The sequence below is a fragment of the Eulemur rufifrons genome, chromosome 24 (genome assembly GCF_041146395.1).
Source record: "Eulemur rufifrons isolate Redbay chromosome 24, OSU_ERuf_1, whole genome shotgun sequence".
NCBI lineage: Eukaryota > Metazoa > Chordata > Mammalia > Primates > Lemuridae > Eulemur > Eulemur rufifrons.
In genome coordinates this window covers 30701176-30723989 of record NC_091006.1, presented here as the reverse complement: position 1 = coordinate 30723989, position 22814 = coordinate 30701176, and the positions used below count along the sequence as shown (strand labels likewise).

At 37.8% G+C, this 22814-nt stretch overlaps 1 protein-coding gene across 6 annotated transcripts in view; it reads right to left on the bottom strand.

Annotated features, from left to right (window-relative positions):
• Positions 1-21601, bottom strand: part of AASDH (aminoadipate-semialdehyde dehydrogenase) — a 37806-nt gene extending 16205 nt beyond the window's left edge. The window contains exons 1-9 of one of the 6 annotated variants that reach the window (XM_069457084.1): positions 21589-21601; positions 20616-20639; positions 20463-20520; positions 18097-18368; positions 16779-16899; positions 13319-13632; positions 7237-7429; positions 602-843; positions 131-237 (exon numbers count right to left, since the gene is read on the bottom strand). In XM_069457084.1, the coding sequence (XP_069313185.1) occupies positions 131-237; positions 602-843; positions 7237-7429; positions 13319-13632; positions 16779-16899; positions 18097-18326 (1207 nt within the window). In that variant the 5' untranslated portion in view covers positions 18327-18368; positions 20463-20520; positions 20616-20639; positions 21589-21601. The other 5 variants (XM_069457085.1, XM_069457082.1, XM_069457086.1 and 2 more) reach the window with 5 other exon arrangements.
• Between the last annotated feature and the right edge of the window lie 1213 nt (positions 21602-22814).

Genomic DNA, 22814 nt, shown 5'->3' with positions numbered 1-22814 from the left:
AAAAAAAAAAAAAAAAAATTATTATCACTGAAAAGCATACTAGACTAAGAAAAACAGGAAAAGAATAAAATTTACATATCAAATTTCTTTCTTAAAAAAAATTATTCTCAATGAACAAATATAAAACAACCTAAAAATACTTGGCCATTGCCTTCTTGAATTGTGAAACCATTAGTATCTCTGACTTCAACTACTGTTCCAAGCAGTGGAAATCCCAGTTGTACAGGCATTTCACATCTACAAAAAACACAACCCAAAGGAGATTTAAAAATTTTCATTTGAAAAGAGTATTTCCCAATGTATTTAATCACATTATAAAGAAAAAAAAAAGTTTGTTATGCTATAGTTCAAAGACTACCAAGAAGAAAAGGTTAGGTGGAAAGGTTATCATATATTATCCATTATTGTTCAGTTACAAAAAGTTCCAGCAGGATCTCAGCACCAGTTAATAACAAATGTTGTGGATTCCCAACCTAAAATACTAGTTAAAATAGTTTTTCTAAAATTATTACCCCAGTGCCTATTAAAAACACTGTTAGTATTAAGATCCCGGAAATATACAGTCTCTCTTCTTTCTATTTAGTATAATTGAAACTCTTACTTCAAATTAGAGTTAAGAATCTTCTCTGGAATCCTGTAAAAGGTCGCCCAACTGGATACTTCTGTGATACCATAAACATTAAATATTTGTGTTTTATTGCCTTCTCCCCTCCAGCTTTTGAGAACAGTCAATGATGGAAATGCTTCGCCACCAAGAGCTAATACTCGAAGGGAAGTACTGGCTGACAAAACAGTTGATTTGATAAGCTGTGCTCCGAATCTTCTAAGCAATGTTGGTGTTGCCTATAGATACATTAAAAATAAGCTATTTCTTGCCTCTCACTTCTTTAAAAAGGTAAAAAGGTAATGATTAGTTCAAAACTTAACATTTGTAGTCCACATGGAAATTAAGATTGTGTTTATTAATGGCAAATCACATCTGAAAAACTACTGAGGGAGCTTTATCTTCTTAATGTGGATAATGGTTATGCCTTAGAAAAAAGCTTAAGCAAAAACATCAGTTATGTTTCATTATATCATTTACACAAAAATGTTTACATATAAAAAGGACAAAATCTACGAAGTCAATTTACACTTCTTTTCCCATTTGCTCTGTATATACAAAGTATATCAAGGGGTTAAAAATGTGTCTAAACAAAGCAATATGAATAAAGATATTTAACAACAGCATTACTGAGGTATAACTGACATTTAATAAACTATAAAGTATACAATTTAAGTTCTGATATATGGCATATACCATGAAACCATCACCACAATCCAAATAATGAACATACCTGTCTTAGTCTATTTGGATTACTATAACAAAAATTACATAGACTGGGCAATTTATAAAAAACAGAAATCTATTGCTCACAGTTCTGGAGGCTGGGAAGTCCAAGATCAAGGGGCTGGCAGGTTCAGCGTCTAGTGAGGACTCTGTCTGCTTCATAGATGGCACTTTCTTGCTGCTTCCTCACACGGTGAAAGGCACAAACAAGCAACCTCAGGCCTCAGGTCTCTTTTTAGGGGGCTTGGGGTCTCACTATGTTGCCCAGGCTGATCTAGAACTCCTCAGCTCAAGCAATCCCCCACCTCTGCCTCCAGAGTAGCTGGGACTCCAAGGATGTGCTACTGCGCCCAGCATTCAGGCTTCTTTTATAAAGGCACTAATCCCATTCACAAGGGCCCCACCCTCATGACCTAGTCGCCTCCTAAGGGCCCCACACCTTAATACCAACACACTGGGGATTAGATTTCAACATATGAATTCTGGAGGAACATAAACATCAGACCACAGCAATATCTATCACCCCTTAAATTTCCTGTGTACCACTATAATTCTTCTCTCCAAATGGACCCTTTCTGTAGACAATCACTGATGTATTTTCTGTCAGTATAGACCAGCTGGCATGTTGTATGATTCCATTTATATAAATTACATATATAATTATAAATGGAAATTATATGTTCCACTTAAATAAATGGAATTGTACAACATGTACTCCATTTTTACCTGGCTTCTTTCACTCAACATAATAGATGCAATTCTATGTTGCTGTATCAACAGTTCATTCCTTTTTATTGCTGAGTAGTACTCTATTGCATGGATCAAGACTGGCTTTTGCATTTCCATATAAAACTTAGAATCAACATATCAATTTCTACAAAAAAGTCTACTGGGCATTTTACTTGGGACTATGTTTAAGTTATAGATCAATTTGGGGAGAACTGTAATCTTAATATTGAAACTTCCAATCTATACACATGAAATGTCTCTCTATTTAGGTCTGTAATTTCTTGCTTTATAGTTTTCAGTATACAAGTCTTGTTCTTCTTTAAGTTTATTCCTATTTTATAGTTTTCGATGCTATTATAAATATTATTTTCGTAATTTTACTTTTAGATATCTCTTTAATAGAAAGGAAAACATATGCAAATATGTAGAAATATGTAAGTACATATATACACACATAAGGCCAGGTGTGTTGGCTCCCACCTGTAATCCCAGCACTTTGGGAGGCCAAGGTGGGAGGATCACTTTAGTCCAGAAGTTCAAGACCAGCCTAGGCAACATAGTGAGACCCTGCCTCTACCAAAAAAAAAAAAAAAAAATTAGTCATGCACAGTGACATGCACCTGGAGTCCCAGCTATTTGGGAAGCTGAGACTGGACGATCTATTGAGCCCAGGAGTTTGAGGTTACAATGAGCTATGATCCTGGGTGACAGAATGAGAGGCTTGTCTCTAAAACAAATTAAAAATATATGTTCTTCTTTTTAGGTCTGAATTCCTGTGGGTCATCCTGTGTCTACATAGCCCAGTGGTCAACCAATGATTAGACAGATTGTCCACACAGATGGATCTGTGTGTGGATAGGGAAGGAGCTCATTCAAAGTTCAGGTCATTCTCAAGCCTGATTCAGCTTTTACTTTCTATGGGTCCTTTCACATCTCTTATGTGCATACACACAGCCTCAGGGCCAGTCAGGAATGTGCGTGGACACTCTCCAGTCTCTAATTCACACTAGTGAAGCCCCCGCCAGGAATGTGCTCATCCCACCATCACTGCAGTCTCAGGCTATGACAGCTACTGCCCCTGGCTGCTGGCCCACTCAAGACCATCATTTCCACAGACGCTGCTGCTGCTCATGGGCATTACCTACTATTACCAACTGAGTGAGCTGCCTTTAAACAGACTGGACCTGTGTGTGGACTGGGCTGGGGCAGGGGTGGTGGGAGCAGACGTAGGCCAGAATGCCACAGAGTTCCACCATTCTTACACAAAATTCAGTTTTTAAAAACATAAATGCTTCTCAAATTGTTGTATGCCTTTGGTCAGTTTCCAAAGTGTTGAAATGCTTGCTTTTATCGATTTTGTACAGCTTTATCGTTGCCTTTTGGGGACAGGACCTGCCAATCTCTTCTATAAAAGTCCTATGTGAATAAAGATTTTTAAATGATTTCTTTCAAGAAAATCTACAAAGACCCCTAATAGACAACTTGAATTTTAATTAAGAAAGATGATTAAGGTCATGGCTTGTCAAAATATGTAAGTAGCAGAATGACCCTACATCCCAGTATATGCTTACTATCCCAGATTACTCTCTGGGAATTTAGCACCTCTGTTCACTCTCAAAAGATTCTGGGTTTTAGTAATAAATTATAATGGCAACCGTATTTGTAAGACATTCTAAATCATGCTATTAACTGTTACACCAAGAGTTTTGTCACAAGGAAAATCTCTTGTCAAATGAAGGCTGAAATGGTCCTAGCTCTCCATTTTCACTAGGGAAATTTCAAATGTTCTGGCCTAATTTCTGGTGTTAAGGATAATTTCAACTTTGAACTCAACAAATAAATGCACACAACTATGAATATTTGGCAAGATAAAATGTTAATAGAAATATTGTTCAGATACTTATAAACTGATGTAAGTTTAGAGGTAGAATGCAAGTCAACATCCTTTGCTACTAAATCATTCTAGATATAAAAAACAGGACTTAGCAAATAACAGAAAAAATAGAGAAGGTTAAGTCTCCCAAATTTTATAAGGAAAAACAGAAAACACTGTTATGGTGTCATATTCCTACCCAGCAACTTAACAGCCTAAGATTTCACTCTAATTAAAATATTTTACTTTTAAAAGGCACGTGATTTATTTATTCATTCATTCATTCATTTATTTTGAGAAGAGGTCTTGCTATATCACCCAAAATGGTCTCAAACTCCTGGGTTCCAGTGATCTTCCCATCTCAGCCTCCTGAGTAGCTGGGATTACAGGTACAAGCCACCATGCCCAGCTCAAGGGCAACAAGATTAAATAATATAACTTTGTTTTACCCAGAGCATGTAAATGTAAAATGTCCCAATACACTTTAGCTTTGTAACAAACCAAAAATCAAGCCTTTCTTTCCTAAGAAGCTCCTTATCCCTCAAACAAATAAAAGACGTCTTTTTTTTTTTTTTTGGAGACAGGGTTTCACTCTGTCCAGGCTGGAATGCAGTAGCATCACCAGAGCTCACTGCAGCCTTGAACTCCTGAGTTCAAGTGATCCTCCTACCTCAGCCTCTGGGGATTGCAAGCCACCCCACCTAGCTAAAAGAGGTCTTTAATTTCCTCAAAAGCTTAGTCCATTTCACCTTGGGGCCTTCTCCCCCATAATAACTCACGATGTTCCATTCTTTCCAATTTTCAAAGCTTTAGTAGTATGTGTTCAAGAGAGTTTAAGATCCATGCTTCATGTCCAATTAGGTCTTGGTAAGGTCATTGTCTATAAATAAAATATGTACAGGGAACTCTTTTTTAAAAAAGTTTATCTTAAGGCAAAAATCCTTGATGACTTATATATTACTTGATAAGAAATTTGACCTAGGAGAGAAAAGATGAAACCCGACAACAAAGCTGAAATTCACTCTAAGAAAAGACATGCATCTTACACAAGGGAAAGGATAGGAAAGGATAGCCTGTCAGCTTCTATACGTCTCTTCCTTACTCAAACCAAGTCAAATGTGATGAGAATATTCCAAATAAGTATTGTAAGTTAAATAAAATCATCATGAAACTATATGCAAAATTTGCCATATTCTGGGAAAAGAGTTAGTAAGTTTACATCAGTTAAACTGATCTGACCCCACAAAGGTTAAATTAAAAACTGCTAAAGTAAATTTATCTGAGATTATGTTAAAACATTAAGCAAGGGGATGAAATTTAAAGAGTAGAATTCATTGACTTGATACTGAAGAAAAGTCTCCTTCCCTTTAGTAACTATCACTCAAATCTACGAAGGCAAATGCTTCCTGAGAAATATGTTCCTTGAATTTCACTAGAAAACAAAACAGTTATAGTAAAATCCTACCCAGTTCACAGAATGACTCACCAGAAGATGAGGATTTATAAACACTGATACCCAACAAGCCACACTGCTGTACTCAATTCCTATATATAGACAGATAGATAGATATATTAGGATGAAAAACACATTGCCTAAAAAAAGTCATAAAGTATCAAAATTTGTCTTTGGAGCAGAAATTATCCCCTCAAGTCTTTCTACACTAGATAAAAACCTGATATTGTTTACCAAAACAGACAATGGAAACTAATAATTAAAATGCACCCAGGTGCGCACGTATACACACTGCTGTTGTCTGAACATCTGTGTCAAAATTCATATACTGAAATCCTAACCAGGCTTAGGGTGGGGAACCTGTGGCCTTCTGATTTCAAGATTGTTCTAATTTGAGCACCAAGGAGGCAAGAAAAGCTTTATCTTTCTCTACTGCACCCTTTTAAATAAAAGAATATATTGGCCAGGTGCGGTGGCTCATGCCTATAATCCTAGCACTCTGGGAGGCCGAGGCGGGAGGATCACTTGAGGTCAGGAGTTTGAGACTAGTCTCAGCAAGAGTGAGACCCTGACCCCTACTAAAAATAGAAAAAATTAGCCAGGCATGGTAGCATGTAGCATGCAGTAGCATGTAGTCCCAGCTACTAGGGAGGCTGAGGCAGGAGGATTACTTGGGCCCAGGAGTTTGAGGTTGCAGTGAGCTATGATAATGCCACGGCACTCTAGCTCAGGCAACAGAACAAGACTTTGTCTCCAGAAAAAAAAAAAAAAAAAAGGGATATGTTATGTAAAATTTGGATTCAGTCAAAGGCCACACTTAAGGACCCAGAAGTCCACATGTGGCCTTAAGACTGCAGGTTCCCCACCCCTGCAAGAGAGGGAGGTGATTAGGTCATGCAGGTAGAGCCTTCATTAATGAGATTAATGCCTTTATAAATGAGGCCTGAGAGCCCCTTCACTCCTTCCATCATGTGAGGACACAGTATAAAGACAGCAGTCTGTGAATCAGTGAGCAGGCCCTTACCAGACATCAAATCTGCGGATGACTCAATTTTGACTTCCCACCTCCAGAACTGTGAGAAATAAATTTGTGTTTATAAGCTACCCAGTTTACGGTATTTCGTTACAGCAGACCAAACAGACTAGGACAGACACACACACACCACACACACACACACCAGGAACTATGTTATACTATCTCATTTAATTCTTACACCTATTTGAGATGGATATTATTTCCATTTATAGATAAAACTTGAGGCTCACAGCAGTTAAACACCTGAGACATCTGCGAATCATGATATACATGTAATTTTGTTAATTGTCCCTAGTATCTTTAACCACTTACAATGTATAATAACATCTTAAGGAGTGTATCCCAGTCTTACACTTTCAGATACACATTTTCTAATGTTTTAAGAGGCCAAATTTCAAAAATATTTTTATGTAGGTTAATGTACAAGATACTGATGTAAAAATTAGAAAATCTATATTCCTAACTCAATTATGGTTTAATTCACTTATAGTAGCTTTTAGTGAGAACCACAATACACATACATTTTAAGACAGAAGAGGCAGCATATCACAACAGATCCGAGTCTAAGTCAAGTTCCTCTAGTTATTATAGAAGGCACAAAATACACAATAAAAGAATTTTCTAGGCAGAATTAACTGATTTTTTTTCATTTTCAAATCACCAAAAAAGTGACATCATGAGGAAATAGCCCTTGATAATCTAACTAGATTATCATTAATCTAATACAAAGAACTACAGGTATAGAAAATATTCTCTAGACACTTAAAATATTGCCTAATGAAAAATAAAACATTTCATTTGCTCCTAAAATGTACCTGCAAAATAGTCACTCTGTGATGGGAAAAGAGAACAGCAGCCAATTTTGATGGGAGCATTTTGACAGAAGTTGGTACAATAAGCAGAGAGGCACCACTTGATAGAGCAAGGAATATTTCCACAACAGAAGGATCAAAAGTCAGAGGTGAAGCCAGAAACAAAACATCTTCTTGTGTGATGTCAAAAAGTATCCTAAGGCAAAACAGAATGTAGTTATGAGAGATGTTAAACATTTGGTAAACATCTATCCAAAAAAAGTGTTCATGATGATTAAGTTTCTGAATGTTAGCCAGACTTTATACTTCTCTTTTATGTTAACCAAAATATTACAACCAATTCAGGAAACTGTCTTTACAAAAGTCAGAATAAAAGTCATTTAAAACAATAACCACTTTTTGCCAGACACATTTTATCGTCTATGATGACTTTCTGATGCGTCAACTTGTTTGGACTGAATTACAGTCCCCAGAATTTCCTCTCTAGTATGTTTTCTATTAAGGTGGGAGATAGGGATAGTCTCTTGAGTTGGAGAACAGAAGGCAGACAGCTGCTGCTTGGCAACACACACACATCTCCTCCCAGCAGTAATTCAATCAAACCCCAAAGTCCCTAATCAGCTGATTTTAAATTAATCAACTGGAAGATTATCCTGGGTTGGCTGGATTTACTTGGAAGGCCTTTAAAAGAGAGTTTAGTTTTAGGCCTTCTCTGAGAGACCCAAATAGCAGCTAGGTCTGCAATAATCTTCCTTCTCCCTGGATCTGATTTCACCTGTGGACAACCTCGTGCCCATAGGTTCCAGCCTGCTCATGATCACCCCTTCCTGCCCTGTGGACTTTAGACTTGCTCCCACAACTGCGTAAGCCAATTCCTTGTCATAAATCCCTGATATATTCTGCTTCTGCTTTTCTGGTAGAATCCTTATCGTGTCGGACTTACTCAGCGATGCTTAATAGAGACCTCCGACTACCCTTTCCTACTATTTGGCATTTTCTCTCAGTATGTCAACAAAAAGCAAAACAAGAATATGTGTGTTGAGGATATTACAGAGCTCAGAGAGTCAGTGTTGAGCCAGTCAGTGGCTCTGCTTTCAGTTTGAACACACAAAACCCACTACATCTGAAAGCAAGGATTACCTACCAAAGACCCAAGGGAAAACTGTACGTTTTTATGCTTAGATTCAGTGAAGAGTAGATAGCCATGCAGAAATGTGATTGGACCAAAAGGGAATGTATTAATAGTAATAAGCTGAGTAGGGAAACCCAGCAAGGCCAGTCTGGTTAAATGTTTTTTTTTGAGACAGAGTCTTGTTCTGTCACCTGTGCTAGAGTGCAGTAGCGTCATCATAGCTCACTGCAACCTCAAACTCCTGGGCTCCAGTGATCCTCCTGCCTCAGCCTGCCAAGTAGCTGGGACTATGGGCACACAACACCATGCATGGCTAATTTTTCTACTTTTTGTAGAGATGGGAACTCCTGGCCTCAAGCAATCCTCCTGCCTTGGCCTCCCAGGGTGCTAGGATTACGGGTATAAGCCACCATGCCCAGTCTGCTTAAATCCTTCTTGACCTTTCCATGTAGCATTCCTTCCTCCTGGGTAAAGGGCAGGCCCTTCTGGAATGAGGGTCTTGTGATCTACTTTCAGACCACGTAGGTCAGAGAATTTCTTTATGGCAAGCTCTTACACAGAAAGGTAGGGGAAGGTTAGAGTAATATTTCTAAGTTTTATGACTGGCTTTAGGGGAGAAGGGTTCTGGTTTCTATGACTTGCCTTGGGTAGGAGTGATTCTAATCCCTAGGACCCGCCTTGGGAGAAGGGGAAGCAAGATTCCAAGGAAGGGCAGGAAAAGGTCAGAAAGAGACTGCTTCTGAGGCCTTTCCAATGTCTTTCAGTTCAAAGTAGTCAGCGTGCTAAAATGGCATACTTTGGGATATCAATTTCTGAGCCCAACAAAGCCTACACTCAAACTTCAATTTTTTTTTTTTTGAGACAGAGTCTCGCTCTGTTGCCCGGGCTAGAGTGAGTGCCGTGGCGTCAGCCTAGCTCACAGCAACCTCAAACTCCTGGGCTTAAGCGATCCTACTGCCTCAGCCTCCCGAGTAGCTGGGACTACAGGCATGCACCACCATGCCCGGCTAATTTTTTGTATATATATTTTAGTTGTCCATATAATTTCTTTCTATTTTTAGTAGAGACGGGGTCTCGCTCTTGCTCAGGCTGGTCTCGAACTCCTGACCTCGAGCGATCCACCCGCCTCGGCCTCCCAGAGTGCTAGGACAAACTTCAATTTTTAAGGGAATTATGCCTCACCAATATTGTCTGGTTTTCTAGTTACATATTTAGGGGACAGCAAAGTTTCTAACAGGCTTCCAACAAAGCATAACCCTGAACTTAATTCTGTCTCAATTCTATAAACAAAAATGGGCAATGTTAAGCATACATGCAGGATGAATGCTCCATGGTTTTTAATTTCAAGAAAGCAGCTTAAGATGCATTCAATATAAGAAAAGCTGAAGAACGAGAAGAGACAGAGATCTTAAAGGAGAAAAAAGGTGAAATGAAACAAATGTTAGAATGTATGACTTAATGGCTTGGTGCTGGATATCTAATATATTGTTTCTCATTTTCCCAACCACCATATGAAGCAGGTATGGTTATGTGAGGACCCACTCAGAACCCTGAGTTGGTATGAAGATTATTTTAAGCTAAAGATACTTGATTCAACAGATGCAGAAAGAAACCTTGAAGCTTCCCTTATCTGACTAAAAGCAGAAACTTATGGAAAATGAGGCTGCCATAAACCTCCACTTCAGAGCAGTTTTTACTCCCAGGAAGACTGAGTAAACCATAAAACCCCTCTCTGGGGAGTTTAATGGCCATGAGGCAGACAGACAGACCACTGAACCCGCACACACAAGTGTTATCACAAACTTGCTTATCTCCTGTTTGTTTTCCTTGAAAATCCATTTGTCTTTCCTTAAAAAATCCATTTGTTCTTCCTACAGAATTCTCCCCCCCCCCACTTTCTTCTACTAAATTAGGTATATAAGTCTCTAACTTTAGTTACTTCTTTTGTAAACTCCTATTTACATAGGAATAAACTTTTTTTCTCCTCTTAATCTGTCTTTTGTCAGTTTAACTCGAAGGCCTCCAGGTACTGAACGTCAGGGAGTACAGGAAAAGTATCTACTACCACCACCCCCCCCCACCCATTTTAAAATGGAGAAAACTGAAGTTCAGGGAGGTTAAGTATAATAACTCGTGCAAAGTCATAAACATCAACTAATTCTTAAATATTTAAAAAATAGTTATCTTTATCCAATCTTTAAAATTAAAACCCTGAATTGAAAGATCATCTAAACCAGACTTCAAAATCTCAACAAATCAGACCTAGCCCTTCCCGTAGTCTGAGACTGTCATGCTCTGTGGAGCCAGCACTGACTCCTACCAACGTAAGCAAGAAAACTCAGCATTGTCTTATCAACAGGTTATTCTGGTAATATTTGGACAGAGCCAGCAACAGAAATAAGATTGTTCTAAAATATGCCTGAAATTTGGTACTCCCTAGCTTAGTGATTTAAGTCTAAAACAAATAGAAAATTTAACATTACGGCTTTAATTTCTAGATCGGATATCTTAACAGTTCATTTCTTCAGAATCTAATTATTTTCAACCTCACTTAAAAACCTAAAAGTAAAACAAAAAGGGATTTTCAACAGGCAAATGCATTTAATTAAGCTGAAGCACAAAACAGATAACAAGAAATTCATATATAGGGTGTCCCAAAAATCTCTATACAAAGGAAAAAATTTGTAATGAGTATTTTGTAACTAAAGGTACATTTAGCTACAATTTCCCATTTTCCCTATGTATGGTGACTTCTGGGACACCCTGAACTTTATTCATAAATCAGCTCCTCAATTCTCCCTGAGCAAATGTTTGCTCCCACTTTACAGACCATTGCTGTCTCTGCTGGGCCCAGCGCCTCTCAGTCAGCTGTCTCTCCCATCTCCCCCAGATCTGTATCTGCTCCATTCTCTTCAAGTTCCCTACACCCCCTCCCCTCCTCCCCTCCCACACTCTTAGGTATGACGTGGCCTCCTACTGCATACAAAAGTTACAATCCACCAGCTTCCTCTAACACCAAGGATTTTACTTATTATCCTCCTTATCTTTTTAAGAGTATCGAAAGAAGAGGTATTCTACTCACTATTTTAAATGCCACTCCCATCCCATCTCAAGGTACCTTACTCCTTTGCCAGCAGTCCTATATCAGTATTCAAACGAACTATCTCTACCAATTCCCTATCCTCAACCTATAAACCTCTCCCATCTTAAAACAAGGACAAAAACCCTACACCCATCCCAGAATTCCTTATCTCTTTTCCATTAAAACTAGTTCTAGAAAATAACACTTAACTTTTGTTACCTCCATTTCCTTATTTCCAGCCTACTGTCACCTGTCCTCAACCTTGGGCATGTGGAAGTCACTAAAGACTATATTGATAACAGGGGAGGGAAAAAAAAAACCAAATTCTGCAAAATATTTTAATATGGTATATTCTGAGCCAAATATGTGTTACCTACGGCCTGGAGCACATGGCCTCAAGAGGGCCTGAGAAAATGTGCCCAAGGTCACCAGGTTACAGTTTGGTTTTTATACATATATGGAATTACACATAAAATTACATGTAAAAATTACAGGTAAAAATCACAAATCAATACATGAAAGGTATACATTGATTTGGCCCTAAAAGGCAGGACATCTCAAAGGCAGGGGAGGCTTACAGGTTATAGGTGGGTTCAAAGAGTCTTTGATTTGTAATTGGTAAAGAAATAAAAAGTTTTGTCTATGTCTAAAGGCTTGGAATGTGTCAGGAAGTCTTGTTAGAGACAAGCTACCAAACACATATTGGACTACAGGTATGGTTTAATCTTTGTCTTGCATGACCTCAGGTCCTGTTAATGATTTAGTATCTTATTGTTACACGGAATAACTCCAAAAGGCAAGGGGCATAACAAGGCTTGTCTAACCTCCCTTCTTCTCACGGCCAGCAACTCAGCTTTAAGGTTTTTCTGGGCCCCCCCAGGGCAAGAGGGGGTCCATTCAGTCGGCCAGCAGGCTTAAGATTTTATTTTAGTTCACACATTGTCAATTACAACAGACATCTTTCTCTACAGCATTTAACTATTCTCTCTTTCTAGGCCTGCATGTGCCGTCCAATATAGTACCCACCAAGCACCAAAAACATGGCTAGTCCACACTGAGATGTGCAAATGTAAAATATATGCCAGATTTTGAAGATGATTAGTGTAAAAATATAAAATACCTCATTAATGTTTATATTAATTACGTATTGAATATTTTAGATATACTGAAACAAAATATATTGTTAAAATTAATTTCACTTGTTTCTACTTTTTAATGTTACTTGAAAATTTAAAATTACATGAAAGTTATAACATAAATGTACATATGTGTCTACAAGGTTTCTATTTCTATTTGTTTCCTCCTTTGATTTCCTAGGATTACGCTCCTATGGTTCACTTCCTCCTCTTTCTTCCCAAATTGAGAATCCCAACTTGAGAAATTTCTCATCTCTCGACCACATCAGCAAGCCAAATTCCACAATACTACTACTAGAGTGAATTTAATGCAACACAAATCCTTTAATAGTTTTCCATCATCTACTGGATTAAATTTAACCTTCAACTAAGCATACCAGGCGCCTGCCCTCCCACTCTTTCCTCAGCCCTGCCCTGACACATCCTAGTAGGACGAACTCCTTTCTCCCATACCTCCTCAGCTGGTACCTCAGCCAGGAAAACCCTTTCTCCCTATTTATTAATAATTGAGAAGCAAAACCTCTAACCATATCATTTGTTGATCTGTCTCTAGACTTGGATCAAACAGGTAAAGACCTAGTCTGCAGAGAACTAAAATTCAGATAGAGCTGAAACAAAAGACATTCAATTACTTAAGACTATCAATTTAGGGACTAGAATTAAAAAACAAATTATCTTAAAACTCTTTTCTTCCCTTAAAATGCAAGTTCTAAGGATTCAAAGAATGGAACTTACCGAAAATGCTGGATATTTGGTACTATACACTCGTGAGGCACTCTGACAATCTTTGGTATTCCTGTAGTCCCTGATGTATGCAGAACATAGGCTAAGCAATGCTTTAGCCTCACATCCATGTGTTCTTCTACTTTTTCTTCATTGCCGTTGTCAGAACTTACACTGTTTTTTCTTTTTTCATGTTTCTCTTTTCTGTCACTTAGCATCAAGTTCACGTCACCATTTTTCCAGTGAAGTGTGAAGAGTACTAGGTCATTATGTTCTACTGTAAATGTGTCACCATTCAATAATGCTTCATAGGAAGATCTGAATTTCTGTATCAGATGGGGGACAAAGTTTACAATATTAATACATTAAAAGATATTCCTTTTTTATACAGAAGTAATATGAAATACAGTCATCCCTCAGTATCCATGGGGGATTGATTATAGGACACTACAGGTACCACAATCTGAGGATGTTCAAGTCTCTTATAGAAAATGGCATAGTGTTTGCATATAACCTATGCACATCCTCCCACATACTTTAAATCATCTCTAGATTACTTATACCTAATACAAAATAAATGCTATGTACTTGCTATACTCTATGTGTTATTTGTATTATTTTTTACTGTTATTTTCTATTATTTGTTTTTTCTTAGACTATTTTCAATCTGTAGTTGGTTGAATCCTTGGACGTGGAAACCTCTGGATATGAAGAGCCAACTGTATTCCTTTACTTATTCAACATGGCTTTTTTGGGGGACGTGGGGGTAGGGAGAGTACTTGCTATCCTGGGATAAAATGATAAATGACAAATCTCTAAGAATAAAGTACTGTCCTTACTTTCACACTCATTTTCAAAATAAACAGGAATAAAAATACACAGTTACAATGTAACATATTAAGTGTGATAATAAAGTATGCTTGAAATGTTAATGGGAACACAGGAGGCTGAACTTACTCTGCCTAGAAGGTCAGAGATTGCTTCATAGGTGCTACAAGTAGCTATTCTCCAAATAATAAAAATGGGGACTTCAGGCAAACAGCCAACATGGAGTATCTGATCTGAGAAAGCTGGTGCTATGGAGGACATTAAGCACTCCAGTAAGGTACAGAATTAGGGGAGGGGGACAAGGTGAGTTATGTTGTTGATGGATGAGATGAGATGCAAACCCTTAACTCTGTACACTCAGCACTAAGGAGTTCAGACCTTAACCTATAAGTGATGGAATTCAATTGAAGGTGGCAACAGCATAAACTAGACTCTCCTCTACCAAGGACAGAATGATAAACAAGACTCTGTTAAGAGCCATTTAATGAATCTTTGCAACAATTCAGATACGCTACATGGGCCTGAACTACTTTGCTGCAACAGCAGTGATCCGAAAGGGTATATGAGCAAAGAATTAGTAAGACATGGTGACTTTCTGGATGTGGAGTGAGTCTAAGAAGATTGCTAGGTTTATGACTCAGGTGATTTGGTGGATGGGATGAATTAATGCAGAAGTTTGGATGAACAGATGCTAAATTCAGTTTGTACATATTGAAAGTGAGGTTCCTTTGAATATACTTTTTTAAGTTGATAAAAAAATAGCTTAATGAAACATAACCTAAGTTTTCACATGAAAGAAATCAATATAAACAGCAAGAGAGAAAAGTCACAAACCAGGAGCCCATAGTGTTTTGTTTATTTGTTGTATGTGTTTGTATCAGGAGGGCAGGATACAGTGTAGCCTGTAATATTTAAAAATTTAAAGGCCTACATATTCTTAAGACCTAGTTCAAAATCATCCTTATCCATTAAAATTTTACTACATCTACTCGGTTACATTTACTTGGCTTAGGACAGTATCACGCTAAGTGGACCTTATAGGTTCAGAAGTATTAACCTTTTCTCTCCCACTACAGTACAAGAAGCTGGAAAGCTTACATATCAGTGCCTACCCAATCACCGTGTCTCTAGTGCAGGGTTTCTCAACTTCAACACTACTGACATTTTGGACCAGATACTCTTTGCGGGGTTATGTCATGTACACTGTAGGATTTTTAGCAGCAGCCTTGGTCACTACCCACTAGATGCCAGTAGCACTGACTTCCATCATCACCATACAAAATATCTCTAGACATTGTCAAAAGTCTCTAGGGAAGCAAAATTGTCCCCAGCTGAGAGCCACTGCACTAGTAGATACTGGGTATATATAATAGATGCTCAATAAATACTTGCTGATTGCTCCTGTGTTGAGCGAAGGAAGATAACTTATACCATCATCGAAATCATGGAATAGGGAGCAGGGGACTTTCTGTAGGGTTTTGCTATGTGCCCAACTCCTTAGGTACATGCAGTCATAAATACCACCTTGATATTGACAATTAACTAACGTCCAGCCACTTCTTTTGTAAAATTTTCACCAAGGTTGTTATGAAAAATAAATGTGATAACCCCATTTCAGTTTTGTTTATTTAACAAAAAGGGAATAACCAATTTGAGTAGAGGAGAAAACTTTGGCCAGACACTGATAAATGCTTATTTTGAAAATATTTATTAACCTAATTCATACTTCAATTGTCTCTTTCTAGAAGCCTTACTCTAATACCCACTATTCTCTAAGAAGTCTTCAATATATCTCAAGCTCTTGAAACTTCCTATCTCTACACACACACAAACACACAAAAAACATACACACACACAGAGAATACATTTAGGTTACCCCCAAATATAAATTGGTTCATACAGAATTGGCTAAATTGAATATATTTTCTATAATATTCTTCCTCTTTAATAAAACAATTATTTTATAAATATGCAATAAAGAAATAATAATGAAACCTAGGCTGCATCTAGATAATACCAATTCTTGCCCCCAAAGCAGTGGTTCTTGGTTGTATCTTTGGTTGGCAGTCACTTAAAAATAAAAAAATAACAAATTTAATTTTCTAGAGAGGACTGTTCTAACTGCCAATCTCTTTTTCAAAATGTAAGCTTGATTATAATTCTTTAATGCTATCAACACTATAACCGCCATAAATATACAAAAATAAAAGTTTCAAGCACTAAAAAGTTTTTCCAGCACAGGAAATAGTTTGAAAAGAGAAAGGAAATTCAAAACAATGCATAATACATTATTATAAGGCTAATGGATATGTTTATGCCATAGAGTAGTGGTTCTTAATGGAGTATGGGGGGTGGAGGGTAACTCAAGGGGACATTTGGCAATATGTGGAGACATTTTTGGTTGTTACAACTAGGAGGTGCTACTGGCATCTAGTAAGTGAAGGCCTAGGATAATGCTAAACATCCTATAACATTCAGGACACTCCTTGCAACAATTACTCAACCCTAAATGTCAATAGTGCGGAGACTGAGAAATCCTCCCAGATTTAGCAAATTTAGACATCAAGAGGGGGATAGCAGAGAACCCTTCAATTGAAAGATAAATGCAATATACACAAAATCCAATTTAAATACCCAGACTTACATTAATTTGCTTTTTTTCAACAAGGATATACTTTAGATTACATTTTTTCATAAAATGAGTCGATAATGATGGTGGTGAATCTGGATCAATAGGAGCATAAGCAGCAGGGACTTGGAGAATTCTAAAGAAACAAGTAGAGTCAGCATAAATTTTCTGTTGAAAATAATCTTCCTTTATGCATTTCTATTTCTCTATGCACTTGACTGTTTATCAGAAATTTCCAATGTTTTCACTGACACATTTCTGGTTATAAATATTGTTATATTATCTTGCTCTTGATGGATATCCTGAGTATTTATAATACTAAATTCTCATAGATCTATATAGACAAATACAAGATTTTAAAAAGTTAACGTATTACAGTATAATACACTTCGTACTGGCCACTACTAAAATATCAAACAGGTAGCAGAGTCTAATTTCTTCATCTGCCTATGTAACATAAAAGAAACTAAACATCCACCTGCAACTTCTGTAGTATGCAGATTCATAAAAGACCTATTTCACCAAAACCGGGATATCTTAAGGGAAAAAAAAACTTTAAAGTTGGTTTTTATGTAGTAATACTTGCATAAACAAGATAAAAGATCATTTATTCATTTTAAGTATTTTGAGGTCCACCTCAGGAACACTAGATCTTTACACATAGTAAATTCTCAATAAATTGTCAACGATTGAATAAATTTTTGAACATTTTTCCTCTATACTTATATAATCCATCTACTGCTACCCATGTTATAGGATAAATATCAACTTCTCTAGTCCTTTGGCAGCTTCTATTTACTGCAGAACCCTAGGGCTGTTTGAGGATGATATTCTAGAACTATTTAAATGAATGAACATTTTGTAACTATTTGTTGGAAGTGCCTTCCTACTCATATTTCACTTTTTATGAACCATTAACCAAAACTCTCCTTCATTCATTTATTAAGTACCTGAGGGCCTAAAATTCCAGTCTAGGGGTGGGGGTGGGAGGAGACAGTCATGTTATTTACGAAATCTATTTTCTTTGACCTAACGACAAATTTTTATAAATTATTATGTTTTCTTTTAACAGACAAATGAAGCTCTTACATTTTAGAAGTATTTAAATGTTCTATTAGTGAAAATTTGTGGTCTCTCCTAACTAAGTTCAGAATAATTAATTTAAATGCTTAAAAATACTACTAGGGGAAACTCTCTAACCTCTCTAGAATTGACCAAACAGTACAGAAACATCTAATAGTAAATAGAACAGCAACTTGCAATATATTCTATTTATTAAAAATTATAAATTAGCTTAGAATAATATCAAATTTATAGTTCTAAAAAATATTACCCTAAAATCCAAGAGGGTAAGTTTATCCCAGGCTGGCAGTAGAGACCAATTTCTCGAATTCCTTGAAAGTCACAGTGTAATAGAAGAAAATTTGATAATTCTGAAGCAATATTCACTACAGTCTTATAGGTGTAATAAAGTGGAGGCTGGTTGTTGCATTCATCAAAATACACAGCTACTTTGTCCAAATAAAGAGAGGCAGCCTGATGCACCAATTCTTGAAGAGTCATTTCATTGAAGTTTATCTAAACATCAATTTGTAGCACAGAACTCTACAAACATACAGAAATGTTAGGAGAAAGGGGCATTTTAGGGAGCTTGGTGGAGGGAGAGGGTGAAACTTTTCTATAATCACTCCTCACAAAAATAACCATAAACAGAGACAGATAAATGCAGACTCTGCGCTTATGAAATGTCTATGGTAACTTTACTAAGAACAATGAAGGTGAAAATTAATTTGATACAAACAGCCTAATGCTTGAAAAAAACTTGGGAGGGGAGTGGTATACATAGATGAAAATGAAACAGGCAGAAATGCAGACTTTTCTGTCAACTGACCACAATGTAAAAGAGGCGACAGAGCGAGACCCATCTCTGGGGGTGGGGTGGGGAGGAAAGAAATATATAAAAAATTAATCAATAAAACCAAATTTAGAGCTGAGCATGGTTGCCCACACCTATTAATTCCAGCTACTCAAGAGGCAGAGGCAGGAGGATAGCCTGAGGCCATGAGTTCGAGCTCATCCTGGGCAAAACAGTGAGACTGTCTCTAAAAAAATTTTTTTTTAATTAGCCACGGCTGGGCACAGTAGTGGCTCATGCCTGTAATCCTAGCACTTCTGTATGCTGAAGCAGGAAGATTGCTCGAGCCCAGGTGTTTGAAGTTGGAGTAAGTTATGGTGATGCCTCAGCACTCTGGCCCAGGCAATGAAGCAAGAGCTTGTCAAACACCAAAACAAACAAAAAAATTAGCCAGGCGTGGTGGTGTACCCAACTACTAGGGAGGCTGAGGCAAGAGGACTGCTTGAGTACAGGAGTTCAAGGCTGCAGTGAGCTATGATTGGCCATTGCACTACAGCCTAAGTGACAGAGGGAGACCCTATCTCTAAAAAAAAAATAAATAAATAAAAAAAACATAAAGCAACACACATGTAATTTTTCTTCAGTTACTGTTACAGGTTAAGATAAAGTGATTAAAATCCTGAATAGTGACTTTAAAATGATAATGTAAATAAAGCCTGCTTTTAAATTTCTGTAGAAACTAAACTTATATAAAAGCAAAATAATTAATAGGAAAAAAAAAACCCTATTCCCATCCATGTAGTTTTAGACCACTATATAAAAACAATGTGTATCACTATTATTTTATAGAAGTCACACTTATAGTTGTTAACAAGTTCTTTGTACTCTAGTTTGATTTTTAAACTGCCCATGAGTTCATTTAAATTTAGACTTTGAATATAGTATTACAATGTAATATAACTCTTATATCAATACAATGGTCTCTGAATTTCTTAAGGTAGATTATATAAAAAGATTTGAAACAGTATTTCATCAAAGAAACATTAGGGATCAATGGAAAAAAACTCACAACTATTAGGTTTTTTTGAAGGTAAAGATTTTTTTCTCCTCTCTGAACCCTATTTTCCATATTTCAAAGCAAATAAGATTTATCAAGTAGCCTATTTTAATTATTCAAGCTTTTTGTTTATACTTATTTGAACTGATTTCCTTACTGATTCAAAATAAAATTTTCATCCATGTTATTTAATTAATATCAATTAAAAAAGTAAAATGTTCTCAAAGACAATACAATGAACCTACAACTGCTGAGATCCATACACTTGAAAATGTTGTGTAAACATAAAATTTTAAAATACAAAAAACTTCAGTACTTACAGTATTTCTTTTTAGTAATCATTCCTATAAATACTAGCTATTTTTCTGATCCAGAGATGTAATTTTAAGCTTTCCTCAGACACACAAATGATCATTATATAAATATAAGAAAAACTTTCTACAACATGCAATATAATTATTGGGAATGAGTTTATTTTGCAACATATAGTTAGTGCCGAAGGGTACCTTTTGCTACCCTCTCCTGCACATGAATACCAAATTGCCTACATTATGCAATGTAGTAATGTAGTATACTGAGGAATTTTAACAAATATTTAATTTATATACAAAAAATGCTTTTTTTCCTTGAATGCAAAAACAAGTATAGCAGCTGATTTTCCACTACAACAATCTGATTAATATATTATAGCTTTAAAATTACTTTACATCAAGGTGAGGCGCATGACTATAAAATGAATTAACTCTTTAAAGAACATGCCATTTTTATGACAAATTACAACACTCACCACACAGCTGTACAGTAAATGTTTTTTCTGCTTTTAATTTCCAGTTTCCCCGTGGTTGCTATAAAGGCAAAATCCATTCTTACTGTCTCAGGTTTTCATTTTCATTCGTTTAGTCACAAATATATTCCCTCCAGTAGAGAATACTATACTTACAGGATCCCCAAACATTTCTGAGACCTTATAAGAAAAAAAAAAAAAAGGCAAAGTCTGGCAAGCAAATTTTATATTTAAAGGGATCATTACGTTTAACATATTTGCTGCTTTACAACTGTAGAAGCTGCTATTTAGTCACCAGAGGTCTTAAGAGTGTCTAACAAATTCTACTACTCTGGGGACTCTCTCTAGGTTACCGGCTATTTTAAAGAGGAGTAAATCCACCTGCCTCTTTTTTTTTTTTTTTGAGACAGAGTTCGCTCTGTTGCCCGGGCTAGAGTAACCCTGGAGTCAGCCTAGCTCACAGCAACCTCAAACACCTGGGCTCAAGCAATCCTCCTGCCTCAGTCTCCCGAGTAGCTGGGACTACAGCCATTCACCACCAACCCCGACTAAATTTTCCATATATATATTTTTAGCTGTCCATATAATTTCTTTCTATTTTTAGTAGACACGGGGTCTCGCTCTTGCTCAGGCTGATCTCGAACTCCTGAGCTCAAACAGTCCGCCCGCCTCGGCCTCCCAGAGTGCTCCACCTGCTTCTTAACCTACATTATACAACTACGCTTAATAACAATGTACTTTATAGTTTCCAAAACATTCTGGAAACCACACTAGGAAGTAGGCAGAGAAGGCTTGTTTTCATTGGAACGAAGGGGTGGAGGGGTCGGAGGTTGGTGATTCCGGAAATTTCTCCCAAGTCAAGGTTGTCTGCACCACACCAGCCCGCCAGTCCCACTAACTCAAATCCGAGGTCAGGCAAATTCTGAAATTCTGAAGCTGAGCAAACCTGTGCGGGAACAACCCCAGGCTTCACCGCACTCCACCTCCCTCACACACACCCCCGCGAGACACCGCGGCTTGAGGTGACACGGCGGCCTCAGGTGACTCACTCAGCAGGTCTCGCGGAGGAGAGACTCTTCCCCGACACCCCGTGCAGGACCCTGCTCGTACCCAGAAGCCGTAAAGCTACCTCGCAGCACGGCCGGCCCGTAAATCTCCCCGTCGCTCCATGACGTCAGCGCTGAGCGACCTCGGGCAGGTTGCCTTGCTGCCCGGCCGGGTGCTGAAACTGTGGAGGCAATTTAAGGGAAGAGTTAGACGCTGTTCCCTTCACCGTCTCTGCTCAGCGCTCCCCGTGGGCGCGCAAGGTTTTTGGAGAGTGTTTGCAAAGACTCTGGAGCGGACCAGCTTGGAGCCACACCGTTTCATACTTGCCAGGAATCTTGGGGCAAGAGTCTTGAATTTTGAACCGCAGTCTCCGTGTTCATAAAGTGGGGATAAAAATACCGCCTAGGGTTGATGTGAAAGACGATGAAATCATTGTGAAATACGAGTTATTGGCCTTCAACCAATGACATTTTCTGAAAACCTGCCCAAGCCGGTGGGGACCGTGACTGCGGCCTGAGGTGACTCATTCAGCAGGTCTCGCGGAGGAGAGACCCTTCCCCGACACCTCGTGCAGACACTGCTCATACCCAGAAGCCGTAAAGCTACCTCGCAGCACGGCCAACACGTAAATCTCCCCCGTCGCTCCATGACGTCAACGGTGAGCGCCCATCTCCTGGCAACTCATCCTCTTTTATGGAAGGCTCTGGGCCCTGATTAACAGTCTTCCTGTCCACCCCAAATGTAACTCCATCCAGGCTGGAAACTCAAAGCAGGGTTTCTATGTTGCAGTCATGAGAATTCTTTTTTCAGGAAACCTCAGTCTTTGCTTTTAAGGTTGTCAAACTAACAAACAGGGAGGGAGACTCTTTAAAAAAATGATATTTATTTGGGAGTAGCATTGCAATGGGAATACAGTGGGCATATCCAGGGAGGTAAAGGAAGACAAGGGGTTTTAAAGGAAAAATGAGGAGGATTACATATTGTTTTGAAACAATTATCTTTGGCTACATCAATAACAAGGTGAGCCAGATGTTGTGGTGCACACCTGTAGTCCCTGCTACTCAGGAGGCTGAAGCAGGAGGGTTGCTTGAGCCCAGGAGTTTGAGGTTGCACCGGACTATGTTGACACCACTGAGCTCTTGCCCAGGCAACAGATGAGACGCTGTTTCAAAAAAAAAAAAAAAATGCGGGCAGTTTCCTTATAGGAGTTGACTAGGTCCTACTTAAGAACCCAAAGAAAGAAGGCACTAGTGACTTAATTGATGCCATAGGCAAGATTTTGAGAGGCAATATACATTCAATATGATT